The sequence below is a fragment of the Ursus arctos genome, unplaced genomic scaffold (assembly GCF_023065955.2).
Source record: "Ursus arctos isolate Adak ecotype North America unplaced genomic scaffold, UrsArc2.0 scaffold_3, whole genome shotgun sequence".
Classification (NCBI taxonomy): domain Eukaryota; kingdom Metazoa; phylum Chordata; class Mammalia; order Carnivora; family Ursidae; genus Ursus; species Ursus arctos.
In genome coordinates, this window is record NW_026622985.1 from 20,071,762 (window position 1) to 20,089,889 (window position 18,128).

Below are 18,128 nucleotides of genomic sequence, written 5' to 3' on the forward strand. Positions count from 1 at the left end.
GCCATGACTGCCTTCAGCTTAGGTCATGATCCTGGAGTCCCAGGATAGAGTCACGCATCCGGCTCTCAGCTCAGCAGAGAGTCTGCTTCTCCCTCTGACCCTCTCTCCTCTCATACTCTTTCTCACTCTCTTTCTTTCTCTCAAATAAATAAGCAAAATCTTTAAAAAGGAAAAAAAAATTTTCAACAATGTGAGTTTAGAGGGAACATACCGCAACACAAGAAAGGCCATATATGACAAACCCACAGCACCCATCATTTTCCATGGTGAAAAACTGCAAGTTTTTCCTATGAGGAACAAGACAAGGATGTCCACTCCCACCACTTTTATTCAACATAGTACTGGAAGACCTAGCCATAGCATTCAGACGAGAAAAAGAAACAGAAGGTATCCAAATTGGTAAGGAAAAAGTAAAGACTATCACTATTTGCACATGATACAACACTATATATAGAAAACTCTAAAGATTCCATTCCAAATTATTAGAAGTAATAAATGAATTGAGTAAAGTTGCAGGATACAAAATTAATATACAGAAAGCGATTGTGCTTCTATATAGTAATAATGAAGTAGCAGAAAGAAAAATTAAGAAAACAATCCTGTTTACAATTGCACCAAAAAGAATTAAATACCTGGGAATAAACTCAACCAAAGAAGTGAAAGACTTGTACTCTGGAAACTATAAGACAATGATGAAAGAAATTGAAGATGACACAAACAAATGGGAAGGTATTCCATGCTCATGTATTAGAAGAATTAATATTGTCAAGATATTCATATTACCCAAAGCAATCTATAGATTCAATGCAATCCCTATCAAGATACCAATAGTATTTTTCAAAGAACTAGAACAAATAATCCTACAATTTGTATGGAACAACAAAAGACCCTGAATAGCCAAAGCAATCTTGAGAAAGAACAAAGCTGGAGTTACCACAATCCCAGATTTCAAGATATACTACAAAGTTATAGTAAGCAAAAGAGTATGGTTCCTGCACAAAAATAGACACAGTGATCAATGGAACAGGTTAGAGAGCCCAGAAGTAAACTTACACTTATATGGTCAATTAATTCATGACAAAGTAGGCAAGACTATACTATGGGGAAAAGACAGTCTTTTCCCCAGTTGGGAAAACTGGGCAGCTACAAAAAAGGCAAAAGAATGAAATTGGATCACTTTCTTATACCATATACAAAAATAAACTCGAAATGGATTAAAGACCTAAATGTGAGACCTGAAACCATAAAACTTATGAAAGAAAACACAGGCAGTAATCTCTTGGACATCAGCCTTAGAAACATATTTATGAATATGTTTCTTCAGGTAAGAGAAACAAAAGCAAAAATAAACTGTTGGGACTACACCAAAATAAAAAGCCTTGGAGAGCAAAGGAAACCATGAACAAAACAAAAGTCCACCTAGAGAATGAGAGAAGATATTTGCAAATGATATATCTGATAAGGGGTTAATATCCAAAATATATAAAGAACTTATACAACTCAACACCAAAAGACCCCCAGTGAATCCAATGGAAAAATGGGCAGAGGACCTGAAGAGACATTTTTCCAAAGAAATATACAGATGGCTAACAGACACATGAAAAGGTGCTCAACACTACTCACCACCAGGGAAATGCAAACCAAAACCACAATGAGCTATCACCTCACTTCTGTCAGAATGGCTAGTATCAAAAAGAAAAGAAGTAATAAGTATGGGTAAGGATGTGGAGAAAAGAGAATTCTTCTGCACTGTTGGTGGGAATGTAAATTGGTGCAGCCACTGTGGAAAATAGTGTGGAGTTTCCTCAAAAAATTAAAAATAGAAATACCATACAATCTAGCAATTTCACTTTTGGATATTAACTCAAAGAAAATGAAAACATTATTTGAAAAGATATGTACCCCTATATTTACTGCAGCATTATTTACAATAGCCAAGATACGGAAGCAACCCAAGTATTCATCAATAGAGGAATGGATAAAGAATGTTCCACACACAATGGAATACACCACACACACACACACACACACACACACACGCATGCACACTAGATTATTACTCAGCTATAAAAAAGAATGAGCTCTTGCCATTTGCAACAACATGGATGGACCTAGAAGGTATTCTACTAAGTGAAATAAGTCAGATAAAGAAAGACAAATACCATACGATTTCACTTATAGGGAGTCTTAACAATAAAGCAAATTAACAAACAGAAACACAAACACAAATACAGAGAACAAACTGGTGGTTTGTTCAGAGGGCAGGGAGGTGGGGGGATGGGCAAATTAGGTGAAGGGAACTTAGAGGTACAAACTTACAGTTTTAAAAAAATGCTTCAAGGAAATTTATATATATATAGACTTAAAATATATATACTATGTATATGATATGTATACATATAAAACTGTATTCACAGATACATTGATAAAACTATGTATGTTCATACAAACACATTAATTAAGAAAAGGTAGCAAATGTTTATAATTGGTGAGTTTAGGTAAAGGGTATATAGGTGTATGACTCAGGTATATGCTAAGTACACACACACACACACACACACACACACACACACACACACACCCCATTCCAACACTTGGTAACTAGTTCATTGCTGATGTCTATTTACATCAGCTAAATCATTCCAGATGTAAAAATGGGGGCAGGGTAGGGGAGAAGTGTTTTCAAGGATTTGTTTGCTCTGAAATGTCTTATGTACCTGGAGCTGTTCCTGGCTGGGTTCAGTGTTCCCTCCCACTACTTCCAGTGACCCCAAACTGAACTACTTCCCAAACAATTCACACATTCCTAATGAAGTCTTTGTTCATGCCATTTCCTCAGCCTGAAACACTATTCTTATTATTTTGCTTGTCAAGACCTTACTTAGTCTTTGAGGCTCAATTCAAATTCCCCTTCCTCCATGGAAGTTTCTAAACTGCCAGGCCCTGCTCTGTGGTCCCCATACCTCTCTTAAAACACATGTTTCTTCTTTTTTGCATTATGGTCACTTATGTATCAATCCATATTCCTTAAAAGGGGAAAAGCTTTGTTTAACTCTGTTGCATAGGATGAAGTCCAAATTCCTTAGAATAACAAGGTTCTTGGGACTTGGTGCCCGCTTTCTTTTGAGTCTTATGTCTTGACACTCCCTTCAGTGGACCTGATACCAGAGCTGTAATATAAACCAATTACTAGGAATTCCTAAGCCCCTCAGATCCCAATCCCTCAGTTCCAAGGCCTATGAAGGAGTAAACTGCTCCTTAGGATTCTCGTGAGCTCCTGGGGTCTTGCATTCTCATTCAACCTGCAATCCCGCCTACCACACCAGTTGCTTTCCTCTGTGCTTCACCTGATTACCTCTTATTCCCATCTATACTTTGGTAAAATAAACCAAAACCTTTCCAGCGAAACGTTCATGAGTTTGGCTGACATTTGAAGGAGTTTAAGGAGGATTTACATTTTCTTGGTTATAACTTCCCTAAAAAGTAAGCATCCACCTGCCCTTTGCCCCACTGAGGCCCAGTCACTCCCTTTGGTTGGTTCTTCAGTCCTCTTTATTTTGGTCTTTATCTTCCCACTCTCCCCTTTCTATCCCTCCTAGACGTAAAAGTTTGGCACCCCTAGGACTTTGATCCCAAGCACTTAACAAATGTTTCAGAAAACACCTGATTTGGGGCATTTATGAACCTCATGGTGCCAAGTACAACATTCTACCTACCTAGCTGGCTCTGATACTCTTTAGATCATGAATCTGAAAAGCTTCTGAGTCAAAAAGCCATTGAAAAATGAATCCTGTTGACTGGAACGGTGTATTTCACTTGTTCTGAGAAGCTGGAATCCCATACTAGCACCACACAGTTTTCAGGGGAGGCCTTGTCTCCTCCAGCTGGCTTAGATTTGCTGCTGCTCAGTTACAAAGTTGTGTTTACTTACAGCAGCAAGGCCCTATGATAACTTGTCCAGCACATTAGCATGATGACATCTCTTGCTCCCTGTTTTGCTAATACATTGGCCGTCCAGGTCTGAGAAATTTCTTTGTTCATCTTGGACTGAAGGGTGCTGTAGGAATATTTCTAATTTGTATTTAGCTATACAATTACAATATCAGTCACTTTTTACAAACATCTTTACTGCAATATGAATTACTTACTATAAAACTCAACAATTCAAAAGGTACAATTTAGTGGTTTTTAGTATATTGATGATCAAGTTATGCAATCATCACCACAATCAAATTCCTGAACATTTTCATCACTTCAAAATGAAGCTCCCTTCCCATAAGCAGTCACTCCCTAGCCCTGACCCACTCTCCAGCCCAGCCTAGGCAACCACTAATCTGCTTTCTGGTTCTATATACTTGCCTATTCTGGACTTTTCAAATAAGTGGAATCATACAATTTGTGGCCTTTTGGGTTTGGTTTCTTTTACTCAGCGTAATGTTTTAAATATTTATAATAGTATGCATCATACTTTATTACTGCTAAATAATATTCCATTATATGGATGGAACCCATTTTATTTATCCTTTCAACAGTTGATTGACATTTGGCTTTTTTTGTTTTTTTCTATTATGAATGATGCCGCTATGGAACATTCAAGTGCAAGTTTTTTTGTGTTGACATATTTTTTCATTTCTCTTGGGTATATATATCTAGGAGTAGACTTGCTGGGTCATATGATAACTTTATGTTTAATTTTTTGAAGAACTGCCAGACTGGATTATCCAGAGTGACTGGACTATTTAGCCATGAATGAGAATTTTAATTTCTTCCTATCCTCACCAACACTTTTTATTATGTCTTTTTAAAGTATAACCATCATCATAGATATGCAGTGATATCTCATTGTGATTTTGATTTGCATTTACCTAATGGCTAATTATGTTAATTAAATTTTGAGGCCATATGTTTTAATGAACAATTATAGGGATGAAATAGAACATTCTATTTTATTTTATTTTTATTTATTTATTTTTTAAAAAAGATTATTTATTTATTTATTTGACAGAGATAGAGACAGCCAGCGAGAGAGGGAACACAAGCAGGGGAAGTGGGAGAGGAAGAAGCAGGCTCATAGCAAAGGAGCCTGATGTGGGGCTTGATCCCGTAACGCTGGGATCACGCCCTGAGCCGAAGGCAGATGCTTAACCGCTGTGCCACCCAGGCGCCCCAGAACATTCTATTTTAATATCAACTTTTATTTATTTTTTTTCACGTTAAATGATGTCTTTATTTTTTTTAATAATTTTTTATTATGTTATGTTAGATACCATACAGTATATCCTTAGTTTTTGATGTAGTGTTCCATGATTATTTGCTAATATTAACTTTTAGTAATCTTGAATAAAGTAGTAAAGAGAACATAAACAAATGTCATACTTAGCAAGTGTACCTCATTTCCAGTTCATCTTAAAAAATTCTAACTGGACTACACAAAAGTAAAAAAAAAAAAAAAGAAAAAGAAAAAGAAAACTCCAGAGATAGTTTCATAGAACAAATTCCCCATAGGCTAATAAAACAAACTTAGCTATTATCAGGTATAGGGCAATGAGACAAGCCTTGCATCTCTTATTATTTTTGTTTAAACAATTTGGTTTCTGTTGGGGGAATATCTAAACTTCTAACAAGAATAAAACAGCATCCACATGTGCTGGCTCCACAGGGCTTAGTAATTTTTTGTTTTGAAACAAGGAGGCAGAAAGCATAATGTGTTCCTAACAAAAGAATCCACATTTGCAATAAAATTTTTAAAATGAATGGAGTGATTTTATTTTTGGATGGTGTACAAAACCGTTAAATGAAATTAAAAATTGCAATTTAAACAGTGGCTTCAATTAAGTAGATTGTCAAGCACTTCTTTCCTTGGTCTGGATTTTTTTTTTTTTTAATGAAAAGGCGTAATATACGCATCAGTGAAAAAAACAAGATATAATATTTTCATAACCCATTTTCAATTATGGTCCAAATGCTGTATTTAAGATCAATAAAATGTAAACCAGTCCTATAAATAAAATTTTAAAAGGACAAACCAAAGTACCATTTCTGGTATTTTCCCTGCCTGGCAGCTCTGGGACCACAGAATGATAGGCAATTGCTCTTGTCCACCTCACAGGAAGTGTAATAAAAGTGATCCTGAACACAAAAACAGGAGAATGACATCTATAAGGCATATTAGTCAGTTCCCCCAGTTTAGCAGGGAAAGCACTGAGAAATGGAACAGCAGAATCACATATTAAAAAATTTAAGAACTAAAAAGTGCAATTTTTTTAAATAAAAAGAAACAAAGCTTTTAAACAGAAAAAGTAGGCTATTGATGAATGATTTTATGTCTGTAGGCCTTTATATAAAGATCTGTTCCCTTTCCAAGCAATTAAACATCATAAAATGAGCTAAAGATTTCAGATTTTTTAGGTTAGGCATAAATAAGAATTTACTGACAAATAGATTAATTAGCCACCTGAACTGTCTTCAAAATAAAGTTTTAAGTTTAGGGGTCTTTAAGATTTGTTTATATTGATTCAGATTATATGTACCTGGATACAGGAAACAAGATAAGGAATTTTCTGGCTCTGGGATTCTGTCACACTTTTTTTTTTTTCTTCTTCCTATGCTAGGTACTGGGGTAGGAGGAGGAGAAATTTAAAAAGTAGCCAATGCCCTCCTTTTCTTCTGTTTTTGTATTTCTATTTAAACAAATTTTTATTCCAGTGTAGTTAACATACAGTGTTATATTAGTTTCAGGTGTACCTTTTAGTGATTCAATAATTCCATACATCACCCCATGCTCATCACAAGTGCACTTCTTAATCCCATCACCTATTTCACCCATCCCCCCACCTCCCTTTTGGTAATCCCTCTGGTAATCAGTCTGTTTTCTATAGTTAAAGTCTGTTTCTTGGTTTGTCTCTTTTTTTTCCCTTTGCTTGTTTCTTTCTTTCTTTTTTTTTTTTAAGATTTTATTTATTTATTTGAGAGAGATAGAGAGGGAGGACACAAGCAGGGAGGAGAGGCTGAGGGAGAGGGAGAAGCAGACCCCCCGCTGAGCAGGGAGCCCAACATGGGGCTCAATCCCAGGACCCCAGGATCATGACCCCAGCCAAAGGCAGCTGCTTAACTGACTGAGCCACCCAGATGTCCCTGCTTGTTTATTTCTTAAATTCTACATATGAGTGATACCATATAGTATTTGTCTTTCTCTGACTTAGTTTGCTTAGCATTATACTCTCTAGATCCATCCATGGTGTTGCAATAGCAAGACTCCATTCTTTTTTTATTTTATATATATATCTTCTTTATCCATTCACCTATGGATGGACAGGCTGCTTCCATTATTTGGCTATTGTAAATAATGCCACTATATACATACGAATGCATGTATCCCTTTTAATTAGTGTTTCTGTATTCTTTGGATAAATACCCAGTACTGCAGTTGCTGGATGATAGGATAGTCCTATTTTTAACTTTTTGAGGAACCTCCATACTGTTCTCCCCAGTGAATGCATCAGTTTGTATTCCCATCAACAGGGCAAGAGGGTTCCTTTTTCTCCACATCCTCACCAACACTTGTTGTTTTCTTATGTTTTTGATTGTAGCCATTTTGATAAGTGTAGGGTGATATCTCATTGTGGTTTTGGTTTGCTTTTCCCTGATGATGGGTGATAATGAGCATCATTTCATGTGTCTGTTCATGTTTTCTGCCCATTTTTAAATTGGATTATTCATCTCTTAGGTCTTGAGTTGTATAAGTTCTTTATATATTTTGGATATTAACCCTTTATTGGCTAAGTCATTTGCAAATATCTTCTCCCATTCAGTAGGTTGCCTTTTAGCTTTGTTGGTTGTTTTCTTTGCTGTGCAGAAGCTTTTTATTTTGATGTAGTCCTGATAGTTTATTTTTGTTATTCTTCCCCTTGCCTCAGGAGGATTCTGTCATACTTTTTACAAAACATTAGAGACAACCTGAGATTTTTATTTAATAATGTTGCCTAACCAAAGTGATTTATAATTGAAGTGTGAATAAATATAAGAATGAAGCTAGTTTTTTAGTTTACATAAATGGTAATTTTATTAGAAATATACTGTCTGTACTAAATTATAATTACAAAGTGATCTTTATATTAAATATTTTTAGGGTTTGATGATACTTTCCAGACATAAAAAATTAAAGGAACTTTCTCTATCTGAATGTTATAAAATCACTGATGTCGGAATTCAGGTAAGATAATTAAGGTCTTCTGTTAAAGAATTATGATTAAAAATTAGGCACAAATGGAATAAACTTTGTAGGTCACAGTAGAAATAAACAAGTGGATTGGAAATGTAGTAACTCATATGTGATCTTGGTTAAGACAAAATAAACCCCTGGACTTTAGACAGGCCTCCACAGCTTAAGGTGACTACGAGAATTTGTTTTCTCATTTTTCCTATCTACTCTCCCTTCCCAATGTTAGACTCATGGGATAAATAAGAATAGGTAGACATTTTACTTGGAGAGTGATGAAATGCAATGTGGTAAAAGTCTTCTCATATAAAGAAAATATTCTGTAGATAAAAATGTTATAAAATCTAACCATGAAAATTGGGAGAGTTTGAAAAATTATACCAGGTACTTAACAATGAGGAACAATTAGGAACAATTAGATACAGTGGGTAGCATATTTTACCATAACAGAAAGCATGAGCTAAATAATTGGATAGGAGAAATGATTACGTGCTCAGTTGGTACTTTAAGAGCTCATGAGAAAGGTAAATTTCCTAGATCACGTCTTGAGGGATACGCTAGAAGCCATAAAATAGCTACTGTAAGCAAGCCTCAATGTAATGTTTTTTACAACATTAAGCATCTCAATGTGCTGTTCAAAGAAGAGAAACCACAATCACAGGTCCATACATGTTTTGAACCAGGACAACATCTGGTAACCTATTAGTAAATCATGGAAGGTAACATTTTTAAAGAGAACCAATAACCTAGGAATGTGCAAATTGTTAAACACACTGGAAGCTCCATTTAACATGTCCTGAGAGTTGAAACCCCCAACCACTTATAAAAACTCAGGGCTAACCCAGGAAAAAAAAATTTTTTTTTAAAGAAACTCTTACTGAGATAAAAGGATTTATCCCACAAGTGGAAAGATAACGCAAGTTGATAGCTAAGAATTCTACAGAGCACCATAAACTTGAAGAAGCTCTCTTCTGTGAATTTGAAATGGACATTACAGGAAGTTCAAACATGACTCATAGGACAGTGTTAAAATATTATAGAAATGGTGAGCTATAGAGGATGCTGGGTCAAATGGTGCTCTAGACTTAAGCACAGAATTCTAGAGTTTTGCAGCTGAAGGAATCCTAGAACCATCTAAACCAACTCCCTAATTTTACAGGGGAGGAAATTAAGGCCTAGAGAGCTTAATGACTTTCTGAAGTCCTATAGCTTTCTCAGTAAGCTAATCTAACTACAGTTTTATGGAAATAAAGAGTAGAAATGGAGAATTGCTAATGGTTGATTGACAATATGGCTTAGTGGAAAAAGATTTGTTTTCAAATTATTTTTGCTGTACTTCATTAGGTCTGGGCAATTAGTGGTATGTAAGGGAAAAAAAATGTGACACCACTAAGAAATCTCCTTTAAGAGGCATGGTGTCAAGAAATGTCATTTTCAGGGCACCTGGGTGGCTCAATCATTAAGCGGCTGCCTTTGGCTCAGGGTGTGATCCCAGAGTCCTGGGATCAGGACATGCATTGGGCTCCCTGCTCTGCTGGGAGCCTGCTTCTTCCCCTCCCACTCCCCCTGCTTTTGTTTCCTCTCTGGCTGGCTGTCTCTCTCTGTCAAATAAATAAATAAAATCTTTAAAAAAAAAAAAAAGAAAGAAATGTCATTTTCTCCCACCTTCAGACTCTGGGTACTAAGGTTCTAACAAGTTCCCAAGGAATCTGCCTAGTAGTATATTCAACTGTATAAAGAGTTAAAAAGAAGAAATAGTATCCTTCGAAGCAAAAATTCCAGAGAGGACTAACAACTTCCATATAGGACAAGATTTTAACTCTACAATACCAGAAGAGGTTACAAAACATTTAGATGCCTAAAATCTACTAGGAGAAAAAGCTAAAATGTTCCAAGGTTAAACAATGATTTACCCTACTGCAGTTCATTTAAAAGTTAAACATACATTTACATAAAACTTTATCCATGAATATGATCTGATCAGGCTTCCAAAAGGTCTTTGAGAAGGTGACAGAACAAAGGTTATTAAAATAAAACACTTACATGTTACTAATTCTAATTCTGGGTGATATTTCTTATGGTGATCAATTACATTTGACCACTAACCATCAATCATTAAGAAGTACTGAAACCTATCACAGTGATGACATGGCCTCTTAATATACACAACTCACTCACTAATTTTTAAAACGTTCCTTGGGATGAGGCTAAGTATTAGGAAGCCAGTGCTTTCTGTCATTTCTCTTTGACTCTATGGGTTCCAGGAGCTCTTGGATTTTAGATAAAAGCATTTTTCCTTATGCTAATTATACAATCATACAGATGAGTGAAAAAAATGTAATCTTATAAAAATTGATATATATTTTTCAGTGATCTAAAGGAGAAAATAAAAAGGGGGAATATGGAGCATGGGAATTACAATATTATTTAATTATTAGTTACACAAGATCAGCTATTCTATTCAAGTTCATGAAAACAATTTTTCTCTTTCTCATCATCTCGTTTTCTCCTCCCTGCTTTTGGTGGGTGTCTGTGTGTACCTTGCGGCTGTTAACCAGTTTTACCCGCCTAAGTTTCCCAGGTTCACACTTCTGGGCATATGATAATCTTTCTCCCTGTGCCTCCTCCAGCCCAATTATTAAGTCCGAAAAGAGATGGGACAAAGAAGGTGAGAGGAGAAAATGACACATAAACCAATTTCACAATTCCTTATTTGGATTTATCAAAAAGAAGGGGGTAAAACAAGGTGACTGCATTGAGATATTTAGATTATCCACATATTATCAGGAATTCGCTTTCCTGTTACTTCTCAAAGGTAAATACAGGAGATTCTGTCTTTAGCACAAGACATTGAAACTTATATTCAGCATGATGATTTAAGAAAAAAATGAGATAAACATTTTTACCCTGGTTAGGTTTTGCAAGAGTCATGACCATAATAAGTATAAAAAATTACCTCATTTTGGTGTTTTACTGGAAACCACAGCACATGCACATTAAGTGTCTGGAGTCTCAGATGTACTGACTTAGGATCTGGTTTTAATTACTTCTTCCAACTTCGGTTTTTTTTCCTGAGAACATTAGACATTCAATGATCATGTTAAACTAAAATTATTTGGTGCTCTTGAAAGGCACACGTATTTTGGAAAAGATGTTTGATACCTTCATCATGGAGCATTTCTCAAGAAATCTTTTCCTTGAGCATTTTATGTACTTAATTAAACAACAAACTGTCAAGTTTGGCAAAAGAATTGGTTTAATTGGGATGTTGCAATACAGATAAAATGGAAGTTCTTTCTTGTTTGGATAAAACCAATGGAATAAATGCAATTATTTAGTTGCTTTTTGCACTCCTTTATCTAGTTTATAGCTCTCATTCCCTTTTTTGGGAATGAAGTATGCTATAAATACATTACGGAAATAGTCATACATATGAATGTACATATTTTTCTTTATGTAGATCATTTGCAGGACAAAACTTTTGTAGGACAAAATTTTTTTTTTTTTGTAGGACAAAAATTTATTTATTTTTTCGGTGTTGGTGAGCTGAGGTAGTTGATTAAGAAAGGGCATTGGAGAGGGGAAAATAAAAATGCAGTGAAAAGTGTGTGTTTGTATGTGTTTATACGTAAATATGTATGTCAATGTATACCTGTGTATAGTACCTGTGTGCAAATTAAATGTATATAAGTTTTAGCAATATTAGATTGAATGTTTACATGTACATATGTGTACATTTAACATATGTATACATTTTAGTGTATATTAGATTACACACATGTCAATGTGTCTGTGTATTTATTATACACAAATTGTATATAGAGATCCTACAAGATTATATACATTCCTAGGCTAAGACAAAATAAATGGTGATCAGTATTCAAAGCATCGTAACAATTCATTTCTCCTATAGTGGCTATAATTATGAGGAAGGCAGGAACTAGCACTCCATAATAGGAGTCATCTTTTCTCGTTACTTTTCTATAACATTCTCATGTAAGGGCCAGATAGCTTCCATTGTAGGCTTTGTAGGCCATACAGTTTCTGTTACAAGTGTTCAACTTCGCTGGTGTGGAGTGAAAAACAGCCACAGACAGTACATAAATAAATGACAGTGGTTGTGGCCCAATAAAACTTTATGGACAATAAAACTTGAATTTCATATAATTTTCACATGTCATGAGATATTATTCTTGATTATTTCAACATTTAAAAACTTTGACACTTATTTGTGGAACATAAGGAATAGCAGGGAGATCGTTAGGAGAAGGAAGGGAAAAATGAAGGGGAGGAAAACAAAGGGGGAGATGAACCATGAGAGACTATGGACTTCAGGAAACAAACTGAGGGATTTAGAAGGGAGGGGGGTGGGGGAATTGGACTAGGCTGGTAATGGGTATTAAGGAAGGCACGTATTACATGGAGCACTGGGTGTTATACACAAACAATGAATAATGGAACACTACATCAAAAGCTAATGATGTACTGTATGGTGACTAACATAACATAACATAATAAAAAAGTTTAAAAAATAAAATAAAATAAAAACATTACTTCTGGATTCATGGACACTGGCTGAATCAGTAGCATCCCAAAGGGCTGATAAATGTAAATTAGGCTTGAATCAGATCTTGAGAACCCAGGAATGAAGCCAGGAACAGGAGGGCTCTGGAGCCAAGATCAGAGAGCTGTGAGCTGGGCAGGTAGGCAGCATTGCTAGTGAGCACTGCACCTTGAATTTCATGAGCTTGCTCTCTTTGAGCTCCCTGCAATGTGTAGCCTGGTAAGCTGGTTGTGCTCATACAGACGGAACCTATGGCTCCCCAGAGTTCAGGTACTTTGTGTCCACTCATAAAGATTTTTAAGCTTCCTTACTACAACCTTAGGATATTACTTGCAATCACCGAGTTGGCAAAAACTTAAATGATTAAGTTCAACTTAGATGAATGACTCCACGCTTTCATGTAAGACAATACTCACTGTCCCATTCAGATTTATTTTGTGAAAATCTTGCTCAGTGGTTGAACTAAAAACATCTGGACTGGACTTTCAATGTAGTGGACACTGAGATAATCTATTCATTTTTTGAAAACAAAAATCATTCTAAAATTTTTTTAAATGATGAGGTTAGGTCTAGTCAAATAGGCAGACTTATAAACAGAAAAATCCAACACCATGTGGTGATTGTTAGCTAACAATTTAACACCTGCCACATGACAGGCACTGTTCTAAGTATGTCCTGTGTATTAATTAGGTACCTTATGAGGAAGGTAATACTTTTAATTCCATTTTATAGATAAGGAAATTGAGGTTCAAAGAGGTTAAGAATCTTGCCCTAAGTCATGAAACAAGTAAACACATGAGCTAGGGTATAAAGTCTAATTCCAGAGTGAGAATTCTGGCTTTTATCCTGTGATAAATCTATGGGAGGATTCCATTGATGCACTACTTAATCCAGCATGGGAATGCCAGGGAAAGCTTATCTGGTGGAAAATCACTTTAAGAAGAAATGTAGAAGTAACTGAAGGACAGTGGGGAGAGAGGACAGCTATCAAGATTTACAGAAGGAATATAAGTGAAGAGGTTTTTATTATAGCCCAGGGGAGAGAGAGAGGCAGCCTGACAAGAACAGTACCAGTGAGGCTAGAGAGAAGGGAATGGGTTGGAGAACACCGAAGTAGTAAAATTGATGGAAGTGTGAATAGTTTGGACAGGGATGAGGGTGAAGACACGGTTAAGGATATCCTCGCATCTGGCTGCCTGGGAGATTTGTGGTACCCTCGTTTTCAAGCTCTCTCCCATAGCTCAGTCATATAACCAGGGCTATGAACTACCACGACATATTCAGTATTTTGGCATTCATTGCTACATTTTCTCTTCTTGTGAGTGCTTCTGTCTGTGCTTCCTTTAAGTGCTATTTGCCCTGCCACTCTTATGACAGGGTCCCCTTTCCTACTCTCTCAATCTAAAGGCTTATGGTGGCTGCAGGCAGGCTAAGGGAGCTCTGTCGGAATTCATTTCTGTTTTTACTCTACTTAGTAATTTGAAGGTTGTAGTGTTCTTTGTCTCCTCGTAAGGAGGAATGTATGAGCACAGTGTAGTTTTGTTTGTTCCTTCCACAGATTTTATGGTTTGAGAGGAAGGGAAGATTCAGATTTAGATATTATCACTGTTCTTCAAACCCAGACATGGCCTCCTCTTATCTTTAATTATTAAAAAAAATAGTATCTCTAACAGAGATAGATACCTGTGTTTTAAAGCCCTGCACCAGAATGCAGTGGGTGGTATTTATGACTACGTAAGAAAAATAAGAGGCATGTGGTAATGGTTCAGCTTTATTGACTCTCTTGTGTCTTTTCTGCCTAACTGTTGCATATATTCTTCACAAGCTGGTTTACTGACATCTCCCAAATGGCACCACTGATGAATTTTAAGAGCCTAGCTGTAGCCTAGGTTAACATCATGTTCTCTGATGATCACAAAAGTATTTGACAACTTTTGTTTATGGGGCATAAGCAGCAGTAAAGATGCTAGAACATCCACGTCCCTCATTCTTCTCTTACAGTCCCTTCTTTTTTGAGATCCTTAATCTTGACCTAACAGTTTGGACACTTGAGATCACAAGTTCCTTTTCTCCTTTAACTTTTTCTGTTTTAACCTTTAACCTCTTGTATCTGTTCTCTTGTGTTACAAATGTTCGATTTTGCTTTTTATTTGACCTTTACTTTAGTAACAGATTTATCTTGATTTATAAATAGAGAAGTAAGAGAAGAGGGATCAAGGAATAAGCAACTGGGAAGGGTAGCTGTACGGGGCAAATCATGAACTACTTTACAGCTGGGAGAGCAGCAGACATAGATCTACTGCTGTTCGTTTGGCTTTCAGCCCGATCCAGAATTTCTCAGGAAGTCAAGTGGTTCTGTAGATGTGAGGCTGCTCCAGGGTGAGTCCACGTGGGGGCTAAGGTTCTCAGTCCTGTACCCTGCATTACCTGTGCTAGAGAGCTGAAACCCTCACAGCTACTGTGGAGCAAATATGGATACTCAAGTCAGAAAGGCCTATGAGTACCCACCTCGTTCAGCAACATTTCTGAGTCCTCCTCTCCAAGAATGGCCCATTGACAGCCTTTTCTGGACATGTCTCTCTAAAGTGTAAGCAGAACTGGATTCATGTGTTGACCTAACATTCATGTTCGATTCATTCTTGCCCTAGGAGCAAGAAGTGAATTACTCCCCAGAGACTCTTTTCTGATTTCAAACTTTTACTTTGAATCACTAAGCCTTCTGACCAGTTAAAAAATGTTGTTTATGCAAGATTTTCGTCAATCATTCTCACCAGTTGATAGACTCCACCCCCTTGGTAGTTTAGTGGTTCCAGTGGCCTTTGACACATACTGACTTATAATGCCAAAGATGGATTAGATGTGTTGGCTCCACATAGCAACAATGTTTAAAAAAAAAACCAACATGGATTTCTATTTGGTTTCTAAGATTAAATCATTCAAAGATTGTCAAAGTATGAGATTTCAATAACTCCACCTCTTCTCCAGGGATACAGTTATGTTCTTGGTTGCGAGGGAAGCAACAAACAGAGGATCCCTTTCCAAAATGGCCTTAATCTTTGGCCTTTGATGCAGCGGATGCACTGAAATCTGCATGGGAGACAGGACATCCAGACATTTGGACACTATCTCTTGGCCACACTGCTCAAGAAAATTCTTTACCTCATCCAATATTTCAGGTTACTGTTAGGAAATAATTGACAAAGCTTTTGGTGATGAAGATCCCAGAAGGTCCCAGGTTCAGAATCATTTTACAGGGTTTGGGGAGAGGAAACCAAGGAATTCCTATGGTAGAATTAAGAAGAAAGTATCTGGTACCTTGCGGAAAAAGCAACTCCCACAAAATCTAGAATAAGGAAGAGCTTTGTTACAGAAATCTGTGTTTCATGACTATCCATGCCAAGAATGGTCTCCTAGAATTTATAATAGAACAACATACCCTTAAGAGACCTAAGGTACTTGGAATTAACCAAGAGTCACAAACTCCTACCAAGATACCTAGGCATTATTCTCTCTTCAAGGCTGTGAGCAAAAGAAATAAGCTCAGTATTCCCTGTCGTTCCTTGCCTTAGTGTGTTCCCAATTGCAGAGGCACTTCAATAGAATTAGCAATTTGGTGGACTTCAAAGGATGTGAGATTTGACATCTTGTCATTTTCCCATAGTCTGTAAGGTTCCAAGGGATACTGGAGTCATGGGTGCCATGTTTCCTTGGCCGATAACTAACTGAAACTGAGAACACCCAACACCAGTCCTGGCTTCTTGCCCACTCCCAGTGGGGAGAACTATTTTTGGACAATTGAAGCAGATAGACTTGCTAAATGAATGCGCACATCTGTTATTTTCATGTTGAACATCCACAGAGAAGAACTATAAGAGAATGTGTCCAAAGGAAGATAATCCTTTGGAGGCCCCTCCCAATCTTTAAGCTGCCCCGGAACATTAGTTTATCCTGTGTAAGATGAAACTTGCCAAAAGTTAAATAAAACCTGTCAGATTGTCTAAAGGCAAACAAAAGAGACAGGAAAAATAAACATCAAAATTCCAATTTCCCACAAGAGTATGAGTTTATGTTCCTTTTGCTTCTTAAATCTAAGTGGCCAATCTGTTTTTGATCTCTTTCTCATGCAATGTGCTTTGCTTATCATGCCTCACCTGACATGAACTGAGTACCTGTAGCATGTCTCACAGGAGTTATGATTCCCATGTTACGACTTCTAATTACCCTTTCTATTAACTTCCAGTTAATTTTGCACATGATATTTCCTCATTCCAAAGCCTTCAACATGTGGAAGAGGTGAGGTTGTGTTCTCAGGTCTTAAATGGCAGACAAGATTGTTCCAGGACCTCTCCGGTTCCACTGCTGAGAGACAAAAGCCAGCATTTGTCAACAGTGTTACATCTGTCAAGTGCTTTTGGAGCACACAATTTCTTTCCATCTTCCAATAAGCCTGTGTGATAGGTTAATAGTTATTTTCATTCTCTTATAGGTGAAGAAACTCGAGGTTGAGTAACTTTCTCAAGGTCACAGCACAACTTCAAGCCCTCTAAGTTTTCTACTAAACCAGTAACATCCCTTGATTACATCATCTCTTATTCCATTATGCCCCCAAATGGGAGATCAAAGCAGCACTGATGGCTCATGAACTCATTATTTCCTAGAGATCTTTAAATGGAAGAATTCACAGGAGGATGGCATGATTTTGTTCTTGGAGTAAAAGTTCCGAGTTGTCATTTTCTTGGGAAAGAATGAGAAAGAGAACAAGTGGAGTGGCTGGCTGTGCAAAAGGAACCTATCAACTCTTTCAGGCTGATTATTATAGTTTAAGTAATTTTTCTATGCCCTTCTTGTCCCAGAGAAGCCCCTGGAGGAGTGCCACTGGGCGCCCATTTTACTTTACTTATCTTAGAAAAATGGCGAAAGTGTAGGTTCTCCTACAGGCCACAAGAGAAATACCTGATTGACCTTCAGTTAGTCCGGTCCTGGCTTATTTTTATTCTGGAGATAGAGTCTAAAACCTGAAACTGGTCTGGAATTTTTTCCCCACAAACTCTAAATACAAATTCTAATTCAAAGACGTTTTGTTTTGTTCTTTTCCAGGTCTTCTTTCCAATATACATTCTCTGTGATTGCTTACCCTTTCTGTCCTTTAATCTCCCCACATTTGACCTCTCTTTATGTACTTGTCACATTTTACATTTTAAAAATAATTCCCTTGTTTTTACTAAATACCCAGGGTCTATGCAGCTAGTAAGTCATCAAGGTCTACTGACAACCAAAGGTGTACCTCTGAGAAGGTGTCTCCAGAGAAAACATTTACTTTGGCAAATGAATAAGACAATCTATTTC

The 18,128-nt window shown here is 36.7% G+C and overlaps 2 protein-coding genes across 2 annotated transcripts in view; one reads left to right on the forward strand and one right to left on the reverse strand.

The window, feature by feature from the left end:
• FBXL13 (F-box and leucine rich repeat protein 13) overlaps positions 1–18,128 on the forward strand; it is a 209,662-nt gene that overhangs the window by 171,228 nt on the left and 20,306 nt on the right. Inside the window, exon 18 of the mRNA XM_026504143.4 lies at positions 8,129–8,212. Coding sequence (XP_026359928.4) covers positions 8,129–8,212 — 84 coding nt within the window. The remainder of the gene's footprint in view (positions 1–8,128; positions 8,213–18,128) is intronic.
• Positions 10,142–18,128, reverse strand: part of FAM185A (family with sequence similarity 185 member A) — a 91,226-nt gene continuing 83,239 nt past the window's right edge. The window contains exon 9 of the mRNA XM_026504226.4: positions 10,142–11,289. Within this exon, the coding sequence (XP_026360011.3) occupies positions 11,262–11,289 (28 nt within the window). The 3' untranslated portion in view covers positions 10,142–11,261. The remainder of the gene's footprint in view (positions 11,290–18,128) is intronic.